Raw genomic sequence first — 26091 nt, 5'->3', positions numbered from 1 at the left:
AGGACGAGGAAGGCAAAGGAAAGTAAAGATCAAGTAAGGAAGAGTTGGATCAAGCTGCTACAATGTGATTACTTGCAAGTATCAAGTTGCATATATGGTTTCTTTGCTAGTTTGGCATGCATGGTACATGCATGTGTGTATTTGGTTCTCTTGTTGTCATTAGCGTGGGTTTTCTAGGTGTGACAGTGGTTTCAACCTTGCCTCGCCATTTCTGAATAGCCATGGTGTGATGGGGTTTTTTTTACTGGGTTGAGCTGGATTGTTAGATGGTTTTGAAACTGAGTGAGGTGGTCTCAGGAAAAATCACAAGGCCTAAGAATCCCTGGACGAGTAAAGGTGGGATTGCGGTAAAGCTTGATTATGTATACCCTTTTTGGGCCAACGAATACTTGACCAGTAAATGGCAGGATATATGGTAAAGCCTGAGGATGGAAATAGACAAATCCCTCACGGTTTAGGTGGAGAGATCCAGAGGCATCCATGCTTGTTTAGGGCCTAGTGATCCCTAGACTAGTAATAGTGGGATTGCGATAAAGCTTGGTAGTGTATGTTTCTTGTTTGGGCCTAGAAATTCTTAACCGGTATATGGGGGGATATACGATAAAGCCTAGTTGTATATGTGCTTACTTCGGGCCTATAAATCCTTGACCGGTTTTGGTGGGATATGTGCTAAAGCCTGAGAAGCATGGTTAGTTTCGTTGTGAGTCCCACATTCATGCTTAGAATATGGCACATGGGTGATTAGATGAAAGAAATATTTGGTTCAACTCAATTTATGGTTGGGTGATATGTGGAAGTCTCTTACATGATAAGATTTTGAATATGAATAATAATAATCCTTCCTCTTAAGTTTTATCAACAAATGTGCTTGGTCATTACGTGATTTTAATGGTTGTTCTATCATTGTTAATCTATTGGTTATATGTTGGTTATAAGCATGGGTTTATGACAAACTTCAATTATGACTCTCACCATGTTTTGTTTAGTAAATGAATGGTTAATGAATGTATGACCTAATATATGATAATGTCACTGCTATATGAGAACATCAAACCTTCTTGATGATCTTCAGATAAGTATGAGCACCCTATGTTCAAATATGTGATTATGACTTGTAGGTTACATGTTCATGATGTGTTTGACAGAATGTCTGTCATGATCAGGCCTTGCTAGGTCAAGTTCTTGTCTATGTTTTGTATGGAAGGCTTTGTCCTTGTGTCTTTCATTGTCTTGGAAAGTTTCATCAAGTTCTGGGCAGTGACTTGGAGTCTAGCCCTGAAAAGGTGGCATATATTTCATGATAGTAGGCACAAAACTGTGAAAAAAAGACTGCACTCGTTCCCTTACAAGCTTATGCATGCAACAAGAGGTTTTTAGTCGCATGGATGCAGGATTGTGCATGTGACTGAGAGTTCAAATTAGTGAATAAGTAGGATAATCCAGGGTTTGGACACCTAGAAGGGTGGTTTAGCTCTTGGGGGTCATGTAGCACTTAAGGGAAGTCAGTAAGGTTTTGGTTTGTCGATTCCACTTCCTTAAGGTGATCTAAGAGGTTGAGTCATATCATAGCAACTCTTTGTCACATGTTTACCCTAGTAGGCCTGTTAACTTGGGTAAATGTGGGAGGAGGGTGTTACAATAGATATCACAGTTGTTGGTGTAGGTTGTGAGAACCCTAATTTTATCAAAGAATTATAAACTCTTACAATATTCTTAAAATAAATTTATATTTATTTAATACACCATTTTATCTTGCATGTGCTTCCATCACTTCATTGATTATGACATAAAGCCGATACAATGTTAAAAGTCATTTGAATATTGCAAGTGGCATAGTGAGGTAGAGAAGGACTCAACACAAGACTCTATCATGACAAAGGTTTCAACATGATAATTCTATCAGATTGGCAAATGACTCAACATGAGAATTTTATTAGATTGGCAGAGTTGGAGGGAAAAATTGACAACATAGACCACAAGCTAACCATTCTAGCCAGGAGATTAGCCAACATCTCCTTCTCCTCGAATGAGGATAGTGACCAGTGAGCACAAATGCTTGGAGATTCTCCCCAACAATTGTTATGACTCATTGGTTTTTTGCTTGCAACACTAGCAGTGTTTTCCATCTTCTTGTGTTGATGTATGTTAAGGTTTGGCACAACCAACCTAATTTCTATAAGTTTTTATTTACAAGATGCTCTAGTTAGACGAGGTCTTATCAACCTCAAGACTCTAAACTTATGTTATTGGTCTGGTTTCCCTTCGCGCAAACCAATAACATAAATTTTTTGATTTACGTAATTCATTTGATGTAATGCAAAGTGCCTAACTTAAAAAAAAAAAATACACCATTTTATCATTTTTTACATAGTGGAAAAAAATATGATAATTAAGTTGTCAAATTAGCAGTGGGGCCAATGATCATTGGTTGCTATCTATGAATGCATGGTGACTCATCACCCTTATTAAGGGAAAACCATGCCACCTGGAATTACCTCGCTGGTGGTCCGTAAGGGGGCAGACTTTCACTCCTATTAGATGCCTTTAGGTCTTGAGTCATTAACCTATTTCCTTATGTTCAAGGAAGACAAACTTTTAAGCAAGCAAAAGTAATTTTAAGACACACTCCAAACCCATAATACATCATTAATGATAATAAACTTTTATATTTTTTTGTCTAAAAATGTATACATCATTTTTTGTTTTTTTTTTTTTTGTTTTTTTTTGTTTTTTTTTGTTTTGTTTTGTTTTGTTTTGTTTTGTTTTTTTTTTTTTTTTTTTTTTTTTATGGTTCATGGATACCTGAGATCAGTGATCACTACGTCCACAAAATATTTGTATGCGGCAAATCCACTTGAATGGATCACTTCTTGCAGGCTCAACCATGGAACTTGATCCCGCGAGTGTTGAAAAATTTGAACCCATGACCTCTCAATAACAAAGGTGCTTTAACGATATAAACCTGACCAATTAAACTTCATCTAGACTTCAATTATCTTAATATCCTAGTCTTATAATTTTTTTTTGTAAGCTTGGCAAGACTACATTTTCATCATGTCCACTATATCACCCCGATCGGGGCGGGGAATTGAATCGACGACTTCACATTAAGGAGTGCCTTAACAAAGCACTCGATCACCATCTATCCAAGACCTCGTGGACATCCTAGTCTTATAAATTTAATCTCACAATATTCTACTAAATAAAAATTATTGAGCTGAGAGGCTCATTCTATAGCCAAGTATGAGGGGATGTGTAAGTCTGTCCATTCTCTTTAAAATAAAAATAAAAAATAAAAATTATGTTAAGTATTGTTCAAATATAGTCGCTACTTCAAATTATGTCTTTACATTGCTCTCTATTTAAGCCTTTGCCATGGTCTGCCTCTTCGTCTAGTCCTGATGATGAACTACACTTGTTGGTTTGAAACGCGTCGGCCAAAAATTTCTCTTATGTGATTTCTACCGAAAGACTTTGCTTAATTCATTATGGACCACAGAAGATTGAATACAAAAATTATGTTCTAAATAAAAAATTAATGTGGACTATAATAAATAAAAAATAAAAGTAAAAAATGTATGAGTAAGATGTTTAAATTTTATACTTTTCAAAAATATTTCAACAACAGATTTAAATAAACTATTTGAAGATCTCTGTTAACTAATTTATGTGGATATCTATTTCATATATAGAAAACAAATTGTTTAAATAAAACATGTTAATGTGGTATATAAAAAAATATTCAATGTAGGTTATCACTAAAATATTTTAATAAGAATTAATATTGGCATATACTTAAAAATATATTTATAATAAAAAACCATTTTAATTTGCATGATAAAATGTGGCACAAAATAATTTTTTTCAATGTAAATTAAGTTTCTATTATATATCATTTAAAAAAAATATGTATATATATATATATAAATAGTTTTTATGGTTTGGTCTTATATATATTCTATTTAGCATTTAAAAATGCAATTTAAACAATGAAAAATAACACATTATATTTTTGCATTTTAAAAAATTTACATATAAAAAAATTTCATCCCAACTCATATTAAATCATCTATGCTAGTTAACCTAACTCCAAATACACCCAATACCTTCAAATTAAATCATCTATGCTAGTTAACCTAACTCCAAATACACCCAATACCTTCAAATTAAATCATCTATGCTAGTTAACCTAACTCCAAATACACCCAATACCTTCAAATTTCTATCAAACTTATGGACTTCTCCTAAATAGAAAACCGTAAAACTAACTCTAAATAAACATAATACCTTAAAATTTCTATCAAAATTCTGGACAAAGAGAAACTTTTCCCTCTTATCATTGAACGAACGAGTGACAATTTGCTACAAAATTAAATGAAATGCTCCCATCGCTAACCATCTAACCACTAAATTATTGGGAAATCAATCTTCCACTAAATGCCCACAATTTAGGTGCTTGGTTATAAGGTTCCCGCCATTTGTCGATTCTTCAAATGCCCACTCGCTGCAATTACCCGCCCTCGTGTTCTTCTTCACAGTATACCCTCGATATCCTGCCGCCCTACATACAGAGTCCCACCTGCACCTTAAAAAAACCCTAGACCTCTCGAAGTCCAGAAAAACACTCATATCAACTGCCATTAAAAAAGCCAATACCCTCGAACCTCCAAAATCCCTCGTTTCGCCCCCACAATTTCACATCCTATTTCATAGGTGCAGAGGACTCTGCTGACTCTCTCATTTTCTTCGATACCCGTTTGTTCATTTTCTTCGATACACGTTTGTTCATTTTCTTTTCGCCATGTTGGAACTAAGGCTTGTGCAGGGGAGCCTGCTGAAAAAAGTGCTCGAAGCCATTAAGGATTTAGTTACGGATGCCAATTTCGACTGCTCGGCAACGGGGTTTTCTCTGCAGGCCATGGATTCCAGTCATGTGGCCCTCGTGGCCCTTCTGCTAAGGTCGGAGGGTTTCGAGCATTACAGATGCGATAGAAATCTGTCGATGGGGATGAATATCAACAACATGTCCAAGATGTTGAAATGCGCTGGGAATGATGATATTATCACCATTAAAGCCGATGATGGAGGAGATACTGTCACCTTCATGTTTGAAAGCCCCAGTGAGTTTTATTTATTTATTTTGTCCATTCTTAGGGTTTCGACCACGTTATCTTGTACATGTCTACACATTTTTGTATAGTAGAATACTGCCAGATTAAACGTGAAGTCTATACTGAGATATTGCCCAGGTTTAATTACTGCGGTCTTTATTATGGTTATTTGATGCACGCACAAGGACCGCAGTGAATTTACAGGCCTTTTTAGGTTTTGGGTTGAGTTATAACATTTAAGTTATACTATTCTTGGATAATAATAATAGAACTCATTGTTATTATTATACTATTATATTTTATTTCCCCTTCACAATGAATGGTATATCAGATTCTCAATATGCAATTATTTCTATTTGTTTACTCAGAGTAAGGCAATTTGTGTGCGTAGAAAATATTATGTATGAAAATTCTCCCAAATTTTCTAGCAAATTCCCGTTTCTCTCGGGCATAGTAACTCGCGATCTCTCGCTTCCCGTTTAAAGGGTTTTTAGTTTCAACATGTATTGCTGCTTCACCGTAAATTCTAACGGCTATTTTATTTCTATGCTGGATAGAAAGATTTTATACTCTGCATTTCTTTAAAAATCTCCCAGTCGATGCTTCTTCATTTATACCTTTTCTTAGTTTCTTTTCTTAGTTTTAGTTTTTGTGAGGTCACGTTGATTTTTCAATTCTTCTCCTTTTCAAGAAAGATAACATTGTAATTTAAGGATATTGATGGATTCTTGGTGGCTTAGTGACAGTACTTAGGCAAAAAATTGAATTTCTCAAACCTCAAGAAAATGTTGCCACAATTCTTATTAATATACCAAGTTCTAATATAAGGGAATTTTAATATGATATTTAAATATAACTATCTCATATTTAAGATATAATTCTTGTTTATAAAATTTTGAGATAGTGGGGTGATAAAAGTTTAAGTTGGATTAATCTAATCGCAATTATTGCATATGCCTAGTTCTCTTTCCTGAACTTAATAGTAAATTTTATCCATGTTTTCAATTGGTAAATTTCATGGTTAATGGATTCTCCTCAAGGCAGCTGCACATGCATACTTTGCAGAATCTCAGGTTCATGAACCTGCATTGGATTCTTGGGGTTCTTTTTGTGTATTTTGGATTGCATCCATTTCCTAAAATTGGGTTTGTTTCTAGTATAAGTGGATTTGGGTTGTTCAAAATTTAAGTTGGATTAATCTAATCCCAATTATTGCATATGCCTAGTTCTCTTTCCTGAACTTAGAAATTTTTATTCTATGTTTTCAATTGGCAAATTTCATGGTTAATGGATTCTCCTCAAGGCACCTGCACATGCATACTCTGCAGAATCTCAGGTTCTTGAACCTATATTGGATTCTTGGGTTTTTTTTTGTGTATTTCTGATTACATCTATTTCCTAAAATTGGATTTGTTTCTAGTATAAGTGGATCTGGATCCGAATGACAGAATTGTGGAAGATTTGCCTCCCTAGCTGCATGTTTTGACAATTTTTACCATTATCATCTCCAGGGACATGAGCACACACTTTATATAATAATAATTTGTTAAATTGGTGCAAAATTTGAGTGGTTTGTTCGTAAGTGTCCCAGTTGAGCACTTCAGAGTTAGCATTAGACTAGTTGTCCTCATCATGTATATATCAATATTGTATTTTAGTATTTTTGTACAAATAGTTTTCTTTCAGTGTAGTCCGTCTTCTAGAAAATCGTAACTGTCAGCTGAAACTTTAAAGTTCACATGCAATGCATCTTTCTGTATTTAATGGGTCTCTGTTTACAGTTTAGCTATCATCTGAATTTGAATCATTCGCACTGCACAGTTTTCTGCTACTAAGTGTTATCTCTCCTTTTCCAATTTGAGGAATTGATTTTACTACTTATAGTTTTCCACTATTAGAAAGTTTCTTTTTCTTTTGCAATTAGATGAACTGATTGTACTTCTTCTCACTGTTCTCAACTTGGCTCATATCATTTTGGAGTTATAGCCTGAATATTTGATGCTGCTATCTGCTAGCAATTGCAGTCTCCAAATCTTCAGCAAATTTGGTGGTTTTATCTTATTTCCAATTGGTTTTGCAACACGAGTATGAAAGTGAAACAGTTGATATGCTTTAATTGAGATGTCATATTTTTTTAACACGGGTGGGACTACTGCAAATTGATTCCAATCACCAGAACTCCAGAGGCCGGAGTTGGTGATGGCACTTGCTCTCATATTGCTTGTACCTACTATCCTCCTACACTACAGGCATATGGGTGACACCTCCAGAGATTTGAAGTTGAACATGGGTGGGACTACTGCAAATCGATTCCAAACTCCAAAACTCTTGAGGCCGGAGTTGGTGATGGGACTTTCTTTCATATTGCTTGTATAAAAAAACTAGGCTTAGGTTTATGATTCCTAGTTTCTGGATGAGTGCCGTTCCTGCACTGAATTCCTCTATCGAGTCCCGTTGTACCCATTGTTTGTGTAACTTTGGCAAATTGTTTTTCAAAGTTCACTAGTGCCAGATTGGAACACAAACTTGATCCTGATGACTTCGGTCGATTTAGGACATTTACTTTTTGTCTTCAGTACTGTCCTTCTTGTAGGTCCTTTCTATCTGCTTCCTGTGAGATATCTTACAATGTATTAATTCTGCTTTTTCAAAATGGCTTATTACCTTGCCAAATTACATATGTTTTCCTTGACTATGATACTCTTGTTCCAGTTTTTTATATAGATTAGAATAATATTATTTCATTGGCCATTGCAGTGTTATTTATTTTTAGTTTTACATAATGCTTTTTTATTTGTCACAGACCAGGATAAGATTTCAGATTTTGAAATGAAGTTGATGGATATTGACACTGAGCATTTGGGTATTCCCGAGTCTGAGTACCAAGCCATTGTAAGGATGCCATCACCAGAGTTTGCTCGTATTTGCAAAGATCTTAGCACTATTGGTGACACAGGTATGAGAAAAAATATGAACACAGTTTTATGAGGAATGTGTGTATTGCAAAACAAGTTTTGAATTGTTTCTGACTTTGTACAGTTACTTTGGTTTCACGAATGAGTTGCAAAAATTGCTCTCTACTTCTGTGTATACATTTTGGAGCTTGGCTTTTTTTAATAACAATAGATATATAAATACAATTTAGGTTCTCTCTCCTATTGCTTCCCAATTCTATATCTTATCTGCTGCATGATCAGCAAAAGATCTTATTGTTGGTTGTCTTTGTCTGGGAAGCATCCTGAATGGACAGAGCTGTACAGTTCTTAGGCTTATCAGTGACAAATTTGTCAACTTCATTTGTTGGATAAATTTATCATATCTCAGAAAGTTCTTGTAGTTAGCAAAATTTACTTCTAGTGGGTTGGAGAGTGATTAAGTTGTTTGGTAAATGGTTTTGGGCATAGAATCTGTTATATTTGATCTCTGTTTAATGCTTTTATAGTGGTTTGGAAAAATGATGATTTTATGTGATCACGTATAATGTTAAATAAAATGATATTGCTACTATGATTTTTGGTGCACCTGCTTTTGTTTAGTCACTAACACAAAAGGTTTATGGATTAAGGTTTGTCTTGTGGCTGGACTCGTTAACACATTGGTTTCTTTAGAATTTCAATTTTTGAAGGAAATAGAAATTCAGATGTAAACCCATGGCTGGATTACTTATGTTGTTATTTTCTCAATAGTTGTCATTTCGGTCACCAAGGAAGGAGTAAAATTTTCTACCAGAGGCGATATTGGAAGTGCAAACATTGTCTGTAGGCAAAATACTTCTGTTGACAAGGTAACCCTCTGTTTAACTAAGCCCTCTTTTTGCCTAGATTCTCTTCTACTGACAATATTTTTCCTTTCACATTCAATGGGTTTACTTGTTGTTATAGTTGGGATCATCTAATTTCTTATTGCTATTCTTTGTCTATTAACAAGTACCTAGTTTGAAATGCATTTGTATGATCCATAGAATAATCATGTATTGTTTGAGGATCAGAAGTTCTAACATAAATGACCTAAAATGCAATGTGAAAGTCCTCTTGATGTCATCCTCTTGTTTGTTCAATAGACCAAAACTTAGCACTAGTAGCTTTTCTGTGATGCATCAGTTTTGAATCGATAGTGAAATGATATGATTTATACTATTAAATTACCACTATATATACACATAAATAGATAGACAAATAGATATGAATATGAGAATAGGTATAAATTGGTCAATATTAAAGAAAGGCATATAGTTGTGTATCTTAGAAATTAGCTGAATGTAAACTTATGATCTTTTCCAAAAGACTGATGGGTTAAGTTTTTTTTTGGTACTCAAACCTCTCTTTGTGGCGATGGCTCAACACTTCAGTCAAATGAATTATTGATCACTTGGACAGTATTGTTTACTGTAGTCTTTTCTGGTAGAAACTGTCTTAAAGGTTTAAAATTTGTGACACTAAATAACTTTCATTTGAATTAATTAGCTTTCTCTCATTTGAGGAAGTTCTTATGATCAATGTTTCTTATAAAATATTTTTGGATTCATTTTGAATCCTCCACCTGAATTCCACTATCAGGACAACCACTTGTGGAATAAACCAATGTAGGTTATTTGAGGCAATGGCTTCAAAAATGATTGCCTTATAGAGATACTGGGATACCTTTGATAGATTCTTTCATCACTTCAAGATGACTTGTTTGTGAACTTGATAGTTTCCAAACCTCCTTTTTATTATATTTTGTTTTGCAAGAGAACACAACAAATGCCTTTCAATGTTGCCTAGTACAGGAAGCGGAGATATATAACTCCACACTTTTGTTTGGATAATCTTAGAAAAATCTAGAAGGATAATCTTCTTTCATTACTATTTCCCTATTTCCCATTCCCTTTCCTATTCCATTTTTTTTGCAGGTTCAAAACTTCAAATTTCAAACATCATGGCTATATTGCTTGGCATTTTCTTCTTCTTGGTTCTTTTTTTGGTTATTATGGTGTTGGAGAGTAGAAAAAGAAGGGTTGAAAATGAAGAAGGGGATGAATAAGTGGGTTATAGTGGATTTGATGAAAACCTCGGAGAGGAGTACCTTGGTGAGGAGGAGCTAGAGGAGAGTGAACATGAGTCAGCTCAAAAAACTAAACAAGACCAAACCCCATTGTGGAAGTATGTTAATAGGCCTAAAGCAGGGAAAGGGGGTGGAACCAATAAATTTCACTGCCCCCATTGCAACAATAATTACACAGGTTCATACACCTGTGCGAGAAAGCACCTCTGCGGGAAAAGGCCATGGGATGGAGATAAACAAATAAGAATCAGAACTTGTATAGGTGTGTCAGCAGCAGATAGAGCCAAATACATAAGGGAAGAGGGCAGGAAGCCCAATACAAATCTAAAAAATCAAAGGGTTTCTTTGAACCAGGCTCACAATCACATGCATAAAGAACTCCTTCAACATCCTCCCATAGCAGTGGATATGGAGGCATAGGGTCACCAAACATCTCTTTAAGGTGTAGAACCATATCAGATTTCCTTGATGAAGGGTGTAGGAATGATGTGGATTCAAAAGTTTACTGGTTTCTCTATGCATGTGGGATACCATTCAATGTTCTTCACTCACCTTATTGGCATGAAATGGTTTCTGCCATAAATGATGCCCCTAAAGGATACAAGAGCCCTAGGTATGACAAGGCTAGAACCGTTGGACTTGATCATGAAAAAGAAAAAATATCACATTCTTTGAGTAGAATGACAAATTCTTGGACTGAGCATGGGGTGTCCATTGTATCTGATGGATGGACAAATGTAAAAGGCAAGCCATTGATAAGTGTTCTTGCTGTGTTTGTTAGTGGTGCCATCTTTCTTTGAGCATATGATTACTCAAACAAGTTTAAGATCGACATCAACATTGCAGAACCACTACTTGAAACAATTGAATGTATTGGGCCATACAATGTCATACAAGTCATCACTGATAATGCTCCTAATTGTAAGGCATCGGAAGCAATTATTGAGGATAAATACCCCAACATATTTTGGTCTATGTGTTTGGTTCACACAATGAACCTTTTGATGCATGATATTATTAAGAACAAAAACCAACAATACAAATGGATTGGTGATTTGTACAAGAGAGGCAAAGAAATGATAAAATTTATTACAAATCATAGCAATACCCATGGCCTTTTCCGCAGTCACTCAAGATTGGAGCTGTTGAAGATTGCGAGGACTAGATTTGCTAGCTATTACCTCACCTTCAGGCGCATTTTGAAGGTAAGAGAGTCATTGGCTAGCATGGTATCAAGTCCACACTGGTAGGTATTAGAGGAAAGGGCTACAAATGCTCTTGATGGTTAGTTTTGGGCATGTGTGAGGCAAGTATTGGAATTCACCAAGCCCATTTATCACATGATTCGGTCTGCAGATATAGATAAACTAGTGATTGGGGAGGTGTATAAGCAAATGGATACCATGTTGGGGCAAATAAAAGATATTGTTCAGAAAGATGATCCCAACTTGTATACACTGATTCACAATTGTGTGTACACGGTGGAATAAACTTAATGTTCCACTACATGCCTTGGCGTATTTCCTTACGCCAAAATATGACCTTGCATCTTGGTTGGGCAAACCTGCACCTGGGGGTGGGGTTAGGGTCAAACCCCATATAGATGAAGAGGTATCTACAGGATATGCAAGCAGTAGACAAGTTGATACCTGACAGGGAGGAATGTGTTAATCTGCATCTTGAATTAGGCAAATACTTCAGCGTCTTGAATTAGGCAGATACTTTAGTTGCATTGGTTTGTTTGGTTTGTTCCATGCAATGGAAGATAGAGACAGATTTGATGCTCTCACATGGTGGGAAGCATATGGCGGCCAGGGACTTTTGCCAAAATTTGCAAAAAAAGTTCTCTCGCAGGTTGTAAATACTTCTTCTGTAGAGAGGTGTTGGAGCACCTACAACTTCATACATAATGTGAGAAGAAACAGACTCAATGAAAATCGAGCAGAAAGCTTGGTTTACGTGCATTACAACTTGCGGTTGTTGAGTCATTACTCCGATTGGGCTTATGAGGATCCGACATATAAAATTTGGGACAACCACCCAGAGGACGATAATTTGGAGGATGGCACTATACATCTTGAAGAACTGTAAGCAGAACTTATGAGAGAGGAAGATGAAGCAACAACCATGCCACCCCCCACCATCCAGTAGCAGTGCTCGAGTTCCGAGTCTTGTTCCTTTGCTATCACTGCTTCCATGTACATCCTCACGTGGAGGGCATGTGCCTTTTGGTTCTGGTCGTGGGTTTGTATGAGAGGAGACTCCTAGAAGACCACCACGACCTTCTCAGAAATTAGACATTAATTGTGGTGGCAAGAGGAAGATGTAGATGATAGATATACTTGTCTTTTCTAGTTTCTAGTAGTTTTTATAACTGTTGACTCTTTCATATTTATTATGATATTTTTGTAAACAATATATGACAATTTAAGTTTGAAGTTGGCAATTATAACTCATTTGTAATGAATTATGAATATGATGCTTCGTGAAAGTTGTTTCATTTCATTTCATTTTATAACATTTCATTTCATGTTAGATATTATTTGTTGTAATGGTTACACTTAGCTTACAAGTACAACTTTGGTGATCAATGATGATAAATGTTATATATTGAATTTTGAAAGCTTGAAACTTTAAGATTGATGAATCATGATTCATGAGACTCAATATGTTGTATGTTACTAACTTGTGGATGTGGTTGATGAAGATTATAACTTCTAGATGATTGTTGTTATATGGTTCAATCTCTTGAAGGCATGAAGCAACAATTCCAGTAGCACTTGTTTTTGTTGACATATATGCATCAAAATATAAAAAATATATATATTATATAAAAAATGCGTTGGGATTCGTTCCCAAATCGGGAGCTTTTGAAAATGTTGCTCCCGCGTCCGTTTTCCCTCCCGCTCCCCGTTTTCCCTCCTGCTCCCAAGTAACCCTGTATTGACATAAGGCCATGTCAATGGACCAATATTAACTCAGCGCTAACTAACTGTAAGACATACATTAGTCAATGTTGCCTTAAATTATATTTCAGGTGTCATCTCATTGGGACAATTACAAGAGTTGTTCACAACATGTCAAGTCAAGTTAGTTCAATGGATCATGTCAATACGTTATCATGTCAATATCATTGGGATCCCCGTTAGGGACTCGGATCCAAACATGGCTGAAACACAACAATTTAATCATAATGTATCATGTATGTTTTATGATTGCACATAACATTTCTTATATATATATATATATATATCGCATTTCCCTGTTTCCAAAATTGTTTGGGGGGGGGGTTGTATCCATACCTGTTTCCCCATATTGTGCAACTTAGGATCATCCAGATATAGATCTCGTCAGAATCTTTCCCTATGGTAGTACCTATTGAAAAATCCAGACTTGACTACAAAATTATAATATTTTACAAGGAAATTTTTCATATAATTTTCGTTTTGGGGGCGCTGCCGCCAACCCCCCCGGCGGCACTAGTCGGGGGGAGGGGGGTCAACCCCACCCGCATTAGGGACTGGGATCCAAACACGGTTGAAACACAACAATTTAATCATAATGTATCATGTATGCTTTATGATTGCACATAATGGTTCTTATATATATATCACAATTTCCCATTTCCAAACTTTTTTTGGGAGAGGGTGGGGGGGAGGGGGGTCACGTTTTGTACCTGTACCCGTTTCCCCATAGCGTCCAACTTAGGATCATCCAGAGATAGATCTCTTCAGAATCTTTCCCTATGGTAGTACCTATTGAAAAATCCAGACTTCATAATATCAAGTATATTATCTATCCAACAAAATGTAGATTTAACAGCACCCAGTATAGTTATAATGCAAATTCAAAAAATGTTTAGAGATCATTTAATGCGTATTGTCGTATTACAATTTTTAAAAAATGTTTAGAGATCATTAAATGCAAACTTTTGGGAGACACTGTATGGCCAGCTTGTACATTTCCCAAAGAACAATAAAACTCAAGTAGTCGAAGTCTTTTGTGAGCTGATCTGCACCCATGTTGTGCTTGCTATAATCTTGGGTCCAAATAAAATGATTAGATATTGCCTTGAAGTGCAGTGGTAGTGGAAAAAGAGAATTATTTTGTACTTGCAGACTTCCTTTCATCTAGTATCATTAACATATACCATAAAATAATATGAATATTAGACAAAATAACAAGATGTCTTTATAATGATAACTTACACAAGACAATGATAGCTTGATATCCAGCAGATTACTCTCAGACTTCACCAATTCTTCCTGTTCTTCTGTGTCACATGTTTAAATATAGGAATAACACAATAAGGCAGTTTGTCTCTATGTTAGTAGTATAACCGACCAGAATACCCTAACAAGTCTTAAATCCCTTTTGAAATGCCTGTCAATCGTGCTATGTAGTATGGCACTAAACAGTAACATATTTGAGATTCACTATTTGTGCTAAAACCCATCCCACAAGCCAGTTTACATACTGTGGTTATTGGAAATTACAAGAACATGTTCTATGTGGGTTTGGACGAGTATGGGTAGAGACTGCGGGTCCTATGCGAGTGACCCGTCTCACTATAGAACACGCCAAGGCCCGCGGGTCTTATAAGAGTCGTGCTACACTGATTTTATGGAGCACTAGACAGTAACAGATTTGAGATTCACTATTTGTGCTAAAACCCATCCCACAAGCCAGCTTACATACTGTGGTTCTTGGAAATTACAAGAGCATGTTCTACACCTGACAAGGGCATACTGACTCTGCAAAAATAGGTCATTTTTTGATGCATACTGACTCTGAAAAAATATATCACAGTTCCAATAATGAATGATTACGTAGTCTACTTGGTAATGAACTTCAACACAGGCACTTCTACATATATGAAGAGCTGCATTAGAAAACCAAATTTTCAAATTAAGCAAGAATTTATAAAATGGAATTATTTTAATGTCCATGAATAACCATAGAAGATTAATTGGACAAAAGAAAATTACTAGCATGAAATAGAAGACAAGGTGGGGGGGGTTCACTGAACAACTCCATAAGATATCAAACAAGAAAATGACAAAATGAGAACAAAGCAATGTTTAGAACAATGTACAAATGGGAACCCTAGGAATTCTGAATGGTCCAGCAAGGACAGCCAAGATCGATAAGAAGCTGATGATGTGAATAGTTTGGGTGCATGAATGCTAATGCTGCAAACTACTATTTGACCGATCAGCTATGATGAAGATCTTAGGTTTTAACTGATTTTGAACTTTTTTGAGCTTGTAAATTCCAAGATGAAGTTACGGTGCGAATCCTAGGAATTATGAATGCTCCAGAAAGGATAGCCAAGGCCAAAAAGATGCTGGTGATGAGGGTGCTTTGGGTGCATGAATGCTGGTGCTGAAAAATATACTATCTGACCGATCACTTAAGATGAAGATCTTGGGGTTTTAAGAGCTTTGAACTTTTTTGTTCTTGTATAACCTGAGATGAAATTACCAAGTGTTCTTATGATTATGACTAGATCCATCATTTATTATTTTGTTCATGAGGTAATTTTTGCGATTATGGTCCGAAGGTTTGAGATGAACCTGTTGTTGTTTTCTTGTAGTTTTGTCATAAAACACTGTTTCTTCGGAATGGTTACTGTTTTGAGCAATTGTAGTTATTACTCAGTTGCAAAAACTGTATTGATCCAGTCACAAATATAGTTGGTCATCTCAACAACTTATTAGAAGAATTTTCATTGTGTAATCAACTATGCACTCTCACATGTATGGGACTGAAGGCTGTTATTTTATGTATAAATTTGGAAGGAGTCCTAGGATTTATTCCTGGGATTTGTGTTCTGTTGGCCGGTAGTTACTTTTCCTTTTGCTTTGCTCCTCTCAACTTGTCAATTATATTGCTGCCTGCTTTGGGTTTGTGTACTTCGTTGAGTTCATCACCTTGGAAGATTGGGGTGATTTAGGTTTTTGATTGTTGTTCTTTAGAAAGAGAAGATTTTTCTACTGACAATTTTCTGGTTCAATCTTTTGGCAGCCTGAGGAGGCAACATTGATTGAAATGCAGGAGCCTGTGTCATTAACATTTGCTCTACGATATATGAACTCATTTACAAAGGCATCGCCTCTATCTAACATAGTGACGATAAGCATGTCATCCGATCTGCCTGTTGTTGTTGAATACAAAATTGCAGATATGGGATACATTCGGTATTATTTGGCCCCCAAGATTGAGGAAGAAGGAGGAGAATCTTAAGTTTACTATGCAGGGCTGGCCCACTTTTTCTTGTAAGGTTTTGGGATGCATGATTGCTCAGTTTGCTTCAGTCATCTATATGATGGGGTTGTATGAATTGAAGCATTCCAGATACTTTTATCTATCTCTGCTATACATTTGGCATAGTGGCTATTAAGTATCCTTGTCTATGTGTAGTTAGTTTTGCATTTCCCGGAGAAAATAAGGACATTATGCTGTATTTCCCAGGAATAAACAGTTCATGGTTGTTGACTATGCCTGTTTCCTCTTTCGTTGGTACATTGGATTTTATCTTGAAAGCTTGTGGGCTTCATATGTACTTTACAAAGTTATGAACTCATGCCAATTTACCCAACAAAATTTAATCTGTTGAAGGCATTGTTGGTGACAGAGTAGTTAATATGAAGAAATGGATTAAAGGATTTTGTTAAGTTTCAGCACAAAATGTTTTTATTTCTAGAAATGTGATTGATAGGTATTGGGTATTGGTAAGAATCACGCTTCACATGGAAGTTTTGTGAAAATGCGTGAAGAATTTAATCAGTTCGTGATACTGAGACTAATTGCTTAATGAGATGGTTAGCCGTATTTGTGAAGTTATGTGTAATTGCAAATGACTTCACACTGGAGCACACTGCCCCAAATCCTGGTGCATGCATAGTGGTACAAAAACTGTGACCATGCTTTGTGGTAGATATTCTAATGATTTTTTTCAGTTATTTTACTTCAATTTAATTTTTCCTTTTCTCCAATTTTTGTGATCAATACAAAAACAGCAAAAAATATTTCTGTTTTCAGGCCCTGGAAATAACCCTGAAAACTTTCAGAAATGGCTGGCTTTCTGGTTTTGGTTATTTTTAGAAATTGCATTTTCTCAACGGTTTTTTTGTAAAAAGGCTAGAAATTGCTGATGGTTTCTGGTTTTATTGACCCAACAACAGAGAACCTATACTAACCTGAAGTTCCATTAACCTTCACATGTGAAGGCAGAACCCATGAAAATGCAAAAAACCTTCTTGTAAGAGGACTAAAAGAGAAAATTGGTGGATCTTGCTTTTGGGAAAAGCATAAAAATTTAGCTCACTGTAAATATTAGCCCTTAAAATCACCATAGACTATGGATGATCCAGACCTTTGCAGTATCATTTACTTAAATAACTGGATACATAAATTAGTGAATGATATCTTCACTCAGCCTTGTTAGCCTCACATGATTCACCATGTGTTTAACCCTTCATTAATGATTAAGCTTTAAAAAGATCCTAGATACTATACTTTTGTTTTGTTGGTTACAGCATTAATGATTAAGTTTTATAGACCAAGTCAATCGGATGTAGTCTAAATCGTAACAACATTAAGTGTTATAGACTGGTTACAGCATTAATGATTAAGTTTTATAGACCAAGTCAATCGGATGTAGTCTAAATCGTAACAACAAGACCAAGTCAATCGGATGTAGTCTAAATCGTAACAACATTAAGTGTTATCGCCCAAGTCAATCGGATGTAGTCTAAATCGTAACAACATGACTAAAAGATTCCTAGATACTATAATTTCTTTAGTTTAGTCATTTGCTTTGCATTTTCTAATTAATATAATTAGAAGATCAATATATTTCATTTTAAAAATGTTAATCAGGCTTGAAATTTATTTGCCTTAATTAATTTGATCTGACATTCATTTTTTCTTTTTTATCTCATTGTTTAACATTAAATATGACCACTTTGGAATGATACTTATTTTTCTTTGGAAATATATTTTTTGGTAAACTTTGGGATACTTTGTTTTGAAAATGGTATTTAATGCAAAGTGGGTGGCATAGGCTGAGTGTGTTTTAAATTGTGGGAATTGAATTAAGGATTTGCACACTGTCTTGAAATACCAAACAACGTCTTGAGAACAATGATACCAAGAGATTAAGTTGACCCTCGTAACTATTGTGCTTGATTGTGACATACACATCATTTAGCTTTGTATGTGTTTGAGCACTCGACCTTGGAGTGTAGGCTACTTTGGTACCTATGCTTTGTTTTCTCTTATGATTTGCATCCATTTCTTCCACATGTATAACCTACAAATGCCTTCTTCGCCGGAAGAAACAAAACTTTTATCTGCAAAATATGAACTATTTGAAGTCCTTTGTCATATATTTAATGTCTTTTGATGCACCCCCATCCTATGCAGGTTGCTCTCCCACTTGAAATTGTTCATCATTCCTTGATTCTCTTAGTACCTTAACCAACATTTGGTCCACATCTCCTTGCTTTTCTTGTAATTTACTTTTCCAAGAGACATCAAATGAATGAATAGTTAGTAAGTAGTATTTGGTTCATATCTCTTTATCATTATTCTTATTATTTATTTTTCCAAGTAACATTAAATAAATAGTTGAATTGAGTATAAACTACATTATAAACGAAAGACAATCTATAAATACAATTGTTTTAATATGGTTTATTTAATCATGTTTTTGACTTGGAATTTCTCCCTATTCATCTATCCATATCATCCATCTAATTCACTTTCAGATTGAAGTATAGATCAAAGCTTAATAATTATAAACTTGGATTCAACATCCATTCTATTCATTTCATTTTCAAACCGAAAAATACATCAATGTTTATTAAATAAACTGAGCATTATTATACACACAATTTACCAAACATGTGTTCACCTTTGTGATAGCGTTTCACATGTGGCTTTTGACTAATCAAAGAGGAGGAACTTTGTGTTATTTTTAAGACCCTTTTAATCTCGTTACCATCACTTCTATAGCTAATGTTGCATATGCTTTGTTTGTTTTCCCTTTACCCCTACCGACTCATTTGGTTGGATAACAAAGGAAGGATCATCTCTTTATTTGAAGGAACAAAGTAGTGATATCGAGATGTGTCCAACTATATTGGAATAATTTCACTTAAGGCTAAAGAGGTGAATAGGTATAGACTCCATCACCCTTGTTTTGAAGATGAGTTTGGGAAAAAGTGATTGATAATAATTTGAAAGTGAATCTAAAGAGATATTTTGACATTTTTTAAAAGGATATTCATAGGGTTTTAGTTTTAAATGGCTTTAGGGATTTATGTGACATAATCACTTTGATGGTCACTAATTGATATGGACAATCTTGATGTAAGGTTGATGACTAGAAGAGTTAGTTTTGGAGTGCCTTGGCCTGTCGACAAGGCACACTATGGACATGCTAGACACCTTTGCTCATAAATTGGGTGCATCACAAACCTTGTAGCTCACGTTAGTTGGTTGGGCGAAGAAAAAATTGAAAGGGAACTTGGAAAGGAAAGGCAAAGAGGGTTGTTGTAGGAAACCTAATCTGTAGACATGCACTATCCATGATGAGAAAAATGTCATAGTGGACTTGATTCACTTTTACAAACTTGAGTGCTTGGGATACATGTGCATCTAAGGAGTTGGGTGTACCAAAATTGTGGGTTAGGCATATGTGCTTTCAAGCACAATTATGTGTAGAGTGCAATTGTGGGATGCTCTTGTTGGGCACACATTCATTTGACGCACTTGAGCCCACTGTTAGGATTTGGATATATGCTTGGGTGCATTGCTAGGCACACTTTGGTACACTTGTTGGGTGCCCCATTAGATGTTGGATGTAGACAAACAAGTCATAAATGGGGCAAATGCACCTTTAGGCATAATGTAAGTTGGCAATGTGGCCACTTCAGTCCACTTAGGCTTGGGGGGGCTTGCAAGCGCATGGGAAATCTTGTATAAATAGAGATCTCAAATGTGTGAAGGCATCATTCATACATCATCATTCACCAAGAGTGTAAAGGAGCTTTGCAATTGTGAGCTTAGGGCTAGGACCAATAGGGTGAATTACATTGATTGAGTGAGAAGAAAAAGAAGGTAGGATCTATAAAAGGTAGATTTGTGGTTGTTTTAGGGGTTGGATTGTGTAAGTTTGTTAACTAGTGGGAAGAAGGCAATATCAGATTAGAATAATTGTGCTTATGGAGTTGTAGGTAGAGGGTTGCAACTCCCTTATGGTATATCTATAACTTTATTCATTTAAATAAAGCTAAGGTACTTGTCTTGGGAACCATCTATACATGTTTGTTGTCGACTGTTTATGATTGTTGGATGTTACTATTTTTTGTTTTGCTTTGTGTTGGCTAAGTATTGTTGGGTGTTTTAAAGACTATTGCTGGACATGTGCCTATTGTTGAAACTTTGATGTTCTATGTTGTTACAAACACTTAAATCTAGAACATTTTTATGCTACAAAATAAGTTAAATAATTGTAGATAGAACATAAACCATATAAACCATATGCACAATGAAAGACTACCAAGAACTCAATGAGACATAAATAAGTTAGGTCAATGCCCAAGGAAAAACCACAAGGGGAAAACCCAATTAGATTCTTCTTCTATTAGAAATCAATTGTTCAACAGAGATGCAAAATACAATGAGAGAATGAAGAAGTTCACCCAAATTTGAAGAATATCTCTGATAGCAGTAGTTGATGCAAACACTGAATCACTTTGGCTCTCCAAGATGTGTTCTTACTCCAAGTCTCTCTCTCTCACAATCTCCTTCAAGTCTCTCCAACTCTCTTTCAAGTTCGAATTCACAATGCACAAATAAGTGAGGTGAGATGATATGAGACACATATATATAGGAGGGGAAATGAATTATTGACACAAATGAGGAGTAATACACATGCCTTGAGGAGTTACATATGCCAAAATAAGATTGTAATTTACGCCATAAAGGAGAGGAGTGTAACTTATGCATTTAGGAGGTGTATGAATAATCTTGTTATGACGAGCCAATAAAGTGTGTAAGAGAGTGTAAGAGCATTAAAGAGAGAGAGAGAGGAATGAATCCATTAAGAGAGAGAGTTACATATGACATGATTGAGAGACTTGAATTTCTTTCTAATAATAATAATAATAATAATAATATTAATGATAATATTGATGATCAAAAGAGATTTTCCATCAACAATGCTTGATTACCAATTGATGCAAGGTGATTTACTATTTTTGGAAAGTCAAACTTGAGTCTTTCTATTTTTAGAAATTCATCCATAAGCTGCCAATTTTCAACATCTATTGTTAAATAAACTTCCGTGAGTAGGACTTAGTTGCATTTGATAGAGCTTAAGGTGAATTTATAGACAATCCTTAAGTGACAAGATATAATCTGATTGTAGTATGTGGAAACTGGCCAACCCCTTGTAGCTATTGCAACACAATGTTACACAGTTGTAAGTGCAAAAACAAACTTGGGGACACTAAAGTTTGCAAACAAAATTTCAAGTAAATTGTAGCATGTGACAATATCTTTTTATATGTACATTGAGGGTATTGTTTTTGGCGTAAGTGTTCGTTATAGCTTGACATTTGATGACTTAGTCATCAAGCCATTGATCTCAACTTTTGACCATAGATAAGGTCAATGGCTTGATAAAATTAACAACCTCTTATGCACTCTTCCAATTGATAACCAACAAAAGAAGTGATGCCTTTCGTTTCTTTCATTGAAGGAGGTTATGGCCAGGCAAATTGAAGATGAAGGTGGTTTGGTTGACCTATGGATACAACCTTTGATGAGATACCAAAGTTATCATTTAACCATTGTGAAAGTGAAGAAAATGGGGGTACATTGTTGTTCAAGAGTGCCTTGGGAAATATTTCTTTTATTGAGCATGAGAAAATTTTAGTACAACCAACAAAGTTTCCAACTTAACGAGAACTATGACCTAAAAATGAGAATTATAACACTTAAAGTTTTGTGTCAAAAACATGAAAATCAACCCCTAAATAAAAAAGTGGTGGTACCCCCCTTTTTTTAAGCTAGAGATGAAGAATTAGTACGTAACATACTGCTAAGGAAGGAGATGCCCTAGATGTTTTACTCATGATAAGTCCTTCACACACGAATTTGTGTGGATAGTAGAGTGTCAAGCAGGGAGTTCATACAAAAAGAAAAATTAATACTAGCTTGCTTATTGATTGCTTCACATGCCTGCCTACAGTGTTTGTTTGTGCAACTTACCAAAATGTAGGTAATTGACATCACCAAGTGTTCTACCAAAAAGTGGTTCTACCAAGATCAATACTTATTATTACTATTTTGTAAAGTTAAAATTATAACTCATTTGAAATCATAACGTTAACAATTGGCAATGTTGCAACTAAAACTTAAAAATTATCCATCAAATTGAAAAATATTGCTAGTAGTAGTAAGCCTTAACAACTAATACTATTGCAACCAAAACTTAAAAAGCAACCATCAAATTGAAAAGTATTGCTAGCCATCGCACCTACTTTTTTGAACTTAAAATCGAAACATTTTTTAAACATGAATTTAAATAATTTGTATAATTGCAATACAATCAATAGCACCCCGTTTTAATGAGTCATTAGACTTGCAACAATTTTTTTAACTATGGTCTAGAAAATTATCACTGGTGTAAATAAAATCATAAAATCAACCCTAAAATGGTCACTTCTTTAGAGTTTGTTTATCACTCCAAGCACAAGATAATACATAATTTCATGACAATATAATTTAAAAATTCAATATTATTTCCAATTTTATTTATTTATTTTTCCTTTTAATTAAAATCTCAATACTAATTACATTGAATGAAACATAGATTATTTCTCAAATTTAGTGTCACATTGTCGATATTCAAAATAAATGAGTTAAAAGTTTTTGTTATATTCTTCATAATTAAAACATATAGTCTAACAAACATTTGTAACTGAGGGAACAATTTTCGCTTGTTTTGCTGAGTTATTCCACAATATCAACAATATGGATTAGATTCTGCATTCTAGACATTGTAACCACTTTTATAATGAAAGTACAACGGTCTTTTCCTTTGTGGAAAAGAAACATCCAACAAACATAGAAATGACTCATAACTTCAGTGTGATGATATGCAAGTTAAAACACTCCTTTTGAGTTACCATGCAAACAATGTATTGATTAAAAATACATAAAATGTTTTATACAATTATTCAAACTGACTTAGATTTTGGCGCACCATTAGAATTTACATTATCTTCAGATGAATGATCAAATGCAGATGTATATGACCATATTCTTCCCTTTTATAAACTAGTGTACCATTTGAGTCTAGATGTATGCCCAACACTGTAGATGTCAAAAGCCTTTTAGATCTATGACTAGGTTTGATAGATTCCCATCTTGCTGTTATTTCTTGTGGTAGCAACCTTTTGATAATCTTCATGGTCCTGGAGCGAAGAGTTCCCTTCTTTGTCAAATTAAGGTCATAAACAAGTATGCCAACATCTTCGAATTTTAAGAGGTCATTTCAATGATGATTTATTTTTGGACCCTTTTCTTTTTATCTTTCTGTGGATTTGTTACTCAACTACCATCTCCAACTTGTACACACTATTGAATGGATGTGTATCTATTGCATATCAATGTACTTCAACTGCTAGAACATCTTCATTTTCTTTAATATCCTTTATAACCTTGGCAAATTAGAAAGGTTAACCATGTGGATCTCCAAGCGTTAACACCACAATCATGCAACCCTCCTTAATATCATGTACATAAGACCTCTAAAGTCTTCCATGGCTTTACATTGTGCCCATGGTATTATAGAACCAATATATATTTCTATTTCCTCTACTTGTGAAGACTCAATAATATCTTGAGATTCTTGTTTTTCAACAATATTTATTTCCTCATGCATTTGACATATTATATGGTCAAATAAATGTATCTTATGGTAAAAATTGTATCTTCATTTCTTGAGCTTGAAATTAAGTCATTTTAATCATTGAAAAAAAATTCCACTAAACATAGTCTACACCATCAAAGTACTCATATGTACCTTTAATAGATCTTTTAATTTTTTCCAAACATTCATAATAATCTACATCTCTATTATGCCTTCATGCATTATGGCTTTCAACATCTGATTGCAATAACAATATCTTTGATAAAAATATTGGAATATTTTGAATGGACTTCAAAAATGTTAAACTTGATGAAAGCCCTCATTTTGCAGTAGTTGAATACTTATTTCTCCATATAATTGTTTTCCAATCAATTTTTTGGTACATAATTGATGTTGGAAGCTAATGCTATTAAGATGTTCAATGCACTTTTCTTCACCATCCCATAATAAATCTTCACATGTCCATAGTTTATTCCAATATGTGAAAAATAGATTTTGGAATATATGATTTCTCAATAGACTCAATTAATGACAACAGGGTCCCAACATTCTTCCTATTCAACATTACTAAAAACAATCAAACATTTGATCAATATGGTCATCATTTTACTTAACAAGAAAAAAAAAACCAACTTTTACCTTTTGAAAGATTCCCAATTCAACAAGCATGCTTAGATATCTAAATACAATTTGATTTTTGTTTTTATGATTAGTGTTGTCTAATTGTGGATACAAAAATTGAGGAATATTACTAGACCAATGAGTGAGCACATGGATTATGTTGATCGCTGGATTTGCATCATTATGAATGTTTGGAGTTGTGAAGTAAACCCTTGGGCACATTTGCCCTTAAAAACTATATAACCAACCAAGTGAACTTGAATAAAATTATCCTCCTATAAATTTTTTTGTGTGCAGACAAAATGCGGTAGAAGTGTTTTATTTTGGGCCATACCATCAATTTATCAAATCTAAATTTATTTGGAACACCATGACACTTTTTTTGATGCTTGTACAACCTTTTCCATTCACTTGATTGTTGATTGAATGCTCTTGAAGTGTTGTGGCAATGAAATCTACACATAACATAAAAAATATTGATAATATGTTTCCACAGTCGATAACTATTCAATTGTAACAAATAATTTTGTAAATACATACCTCTTTCTACCCCTTTAGATTTATCCTTTTTGATTTAAGAAAACACATGTATTGCAAACCCCCATCAAACTCCCATCCTTGACTTCTTAGGAATACATACATTGCTGAATTGTTTCTTCCATATTGTTGTAAAATATGTGTATGTAATGAAATTATCATTTCCTTCAACACCTTTAGCATATTCTTTGTATAAGTTGTAGATTTATCGTTTTGAGAAATTATCTGGAATATATATTGTTTCTTTCATATATGATATACTTTTGAATAAAATGTACGATATTTTTCCAATTTTGTTTGGATTCTCGATAGATGAAGATTACCAATTGAGTGAAATTTTTTGAAAGCATTTCTACAAAGTAAAATATTCCCAATGCAATAATCATAGCATGTCTTTGTAGATCTCATACACCCAACTAAATACAAATTTTGCGTGATTTTATTATTTGGAAAACATATCTTCCTTTTCTCCTAGACATACATGAAGCATATACCCTTCAAGCAGTTCTTTTGACAAACTTCACTCTAAATCAAATCAATAATCCAACTTGATCTCATGGGAATTTTTTTCTACACCTTATATAAATTGAATGATTTGGATTTGATATAAAAAGGTATAGTCTTCGTCTTAGATACAATAATTGTTTGCAATGCCCATCATTTCATCATCCCTACCACAAGGAATTTCCTCATCACCGGGAGAAATATTATCCTCACTATAATCATACTTGACATTGTTAGTAGATCCAACAAGAGAATGTGGATTATCTTGAATTTCCACACTTACTCAGAACATGATCTTCATTCCTAGGCCCATTATCCTCATTA

General features: G+C 34.6%; 1 protein-coding gene across 1 annotated transcript; it reads left to right on the top strand.

Annotated features, from left to right (window-relative positions):
- The first annotated feature begins 4450 nt into the window (after nucleotides 1-4450).
- On the top strand, nucleotides 4451-16831 carry LOC149160908 (DNA sliding clamp PCNA-like). Its single transcript, XM_089436816.1, has 4 exons — nucleotides 4451-5120; nucleotides 7915-8067; nucleotides 8798-8895; nucleotides 16182-16831. Exons 1-4 carry the CDS (start codon nucleotides 4802-4804, stop codon nucleotides 16398-16400), a joined length of 789 nt encoding a protein of 262 aa, XP_089292942.1. The 5' UTR covers nucleotides 4451-4801; the 3' UTR covers nucleotides 16401-16831.
- Nucleotides 16832-26091: the final 9260 nt, after the last annotated feature.

This window comes from Pinus tabuliformis, chromosome 5_2 (assembly GCF_031772625.1).
Source record: "Pinus tabuliformis cultivar Carrire ecotype Pingquan chromosome 5_2, CPIR1, whole genome shotgun sequence".
In the NCBI taxonomy this organism is placed as follows: Eukaryota; Viridiplantae; Streptophyta; class Pinopsida; order Pinales; family Pinaceae; genus Pinus; species Pinus tabuliformis.
This window is presented reverse-complemented; position numbering and strand designations above follow the sequence as displayed.

Coding starts and splice junctions, on each gene's coding strand:
- LOC149160908 (XM_089436816.1), top strand. CDS start 4,802: ATGTTGGAACTAAGGCTTGTGCAGGGGAGCCTGCTGAAAAAAGTGCTC. Junction 5,121..7,914: donor CTTCATGTTTGAAAGCCCCA/GTGAGTTTTATT, acceptor TATTTGTCACAG/ACCAGGATAAGATTTCAGAT. Junction 8,068..8,797: donor TAGCACTATTGGTGACACAG/GTATGAGAAAAA, acceptor TTTTCTCAATAG/TTGTCATTTCGGTCACCAAG.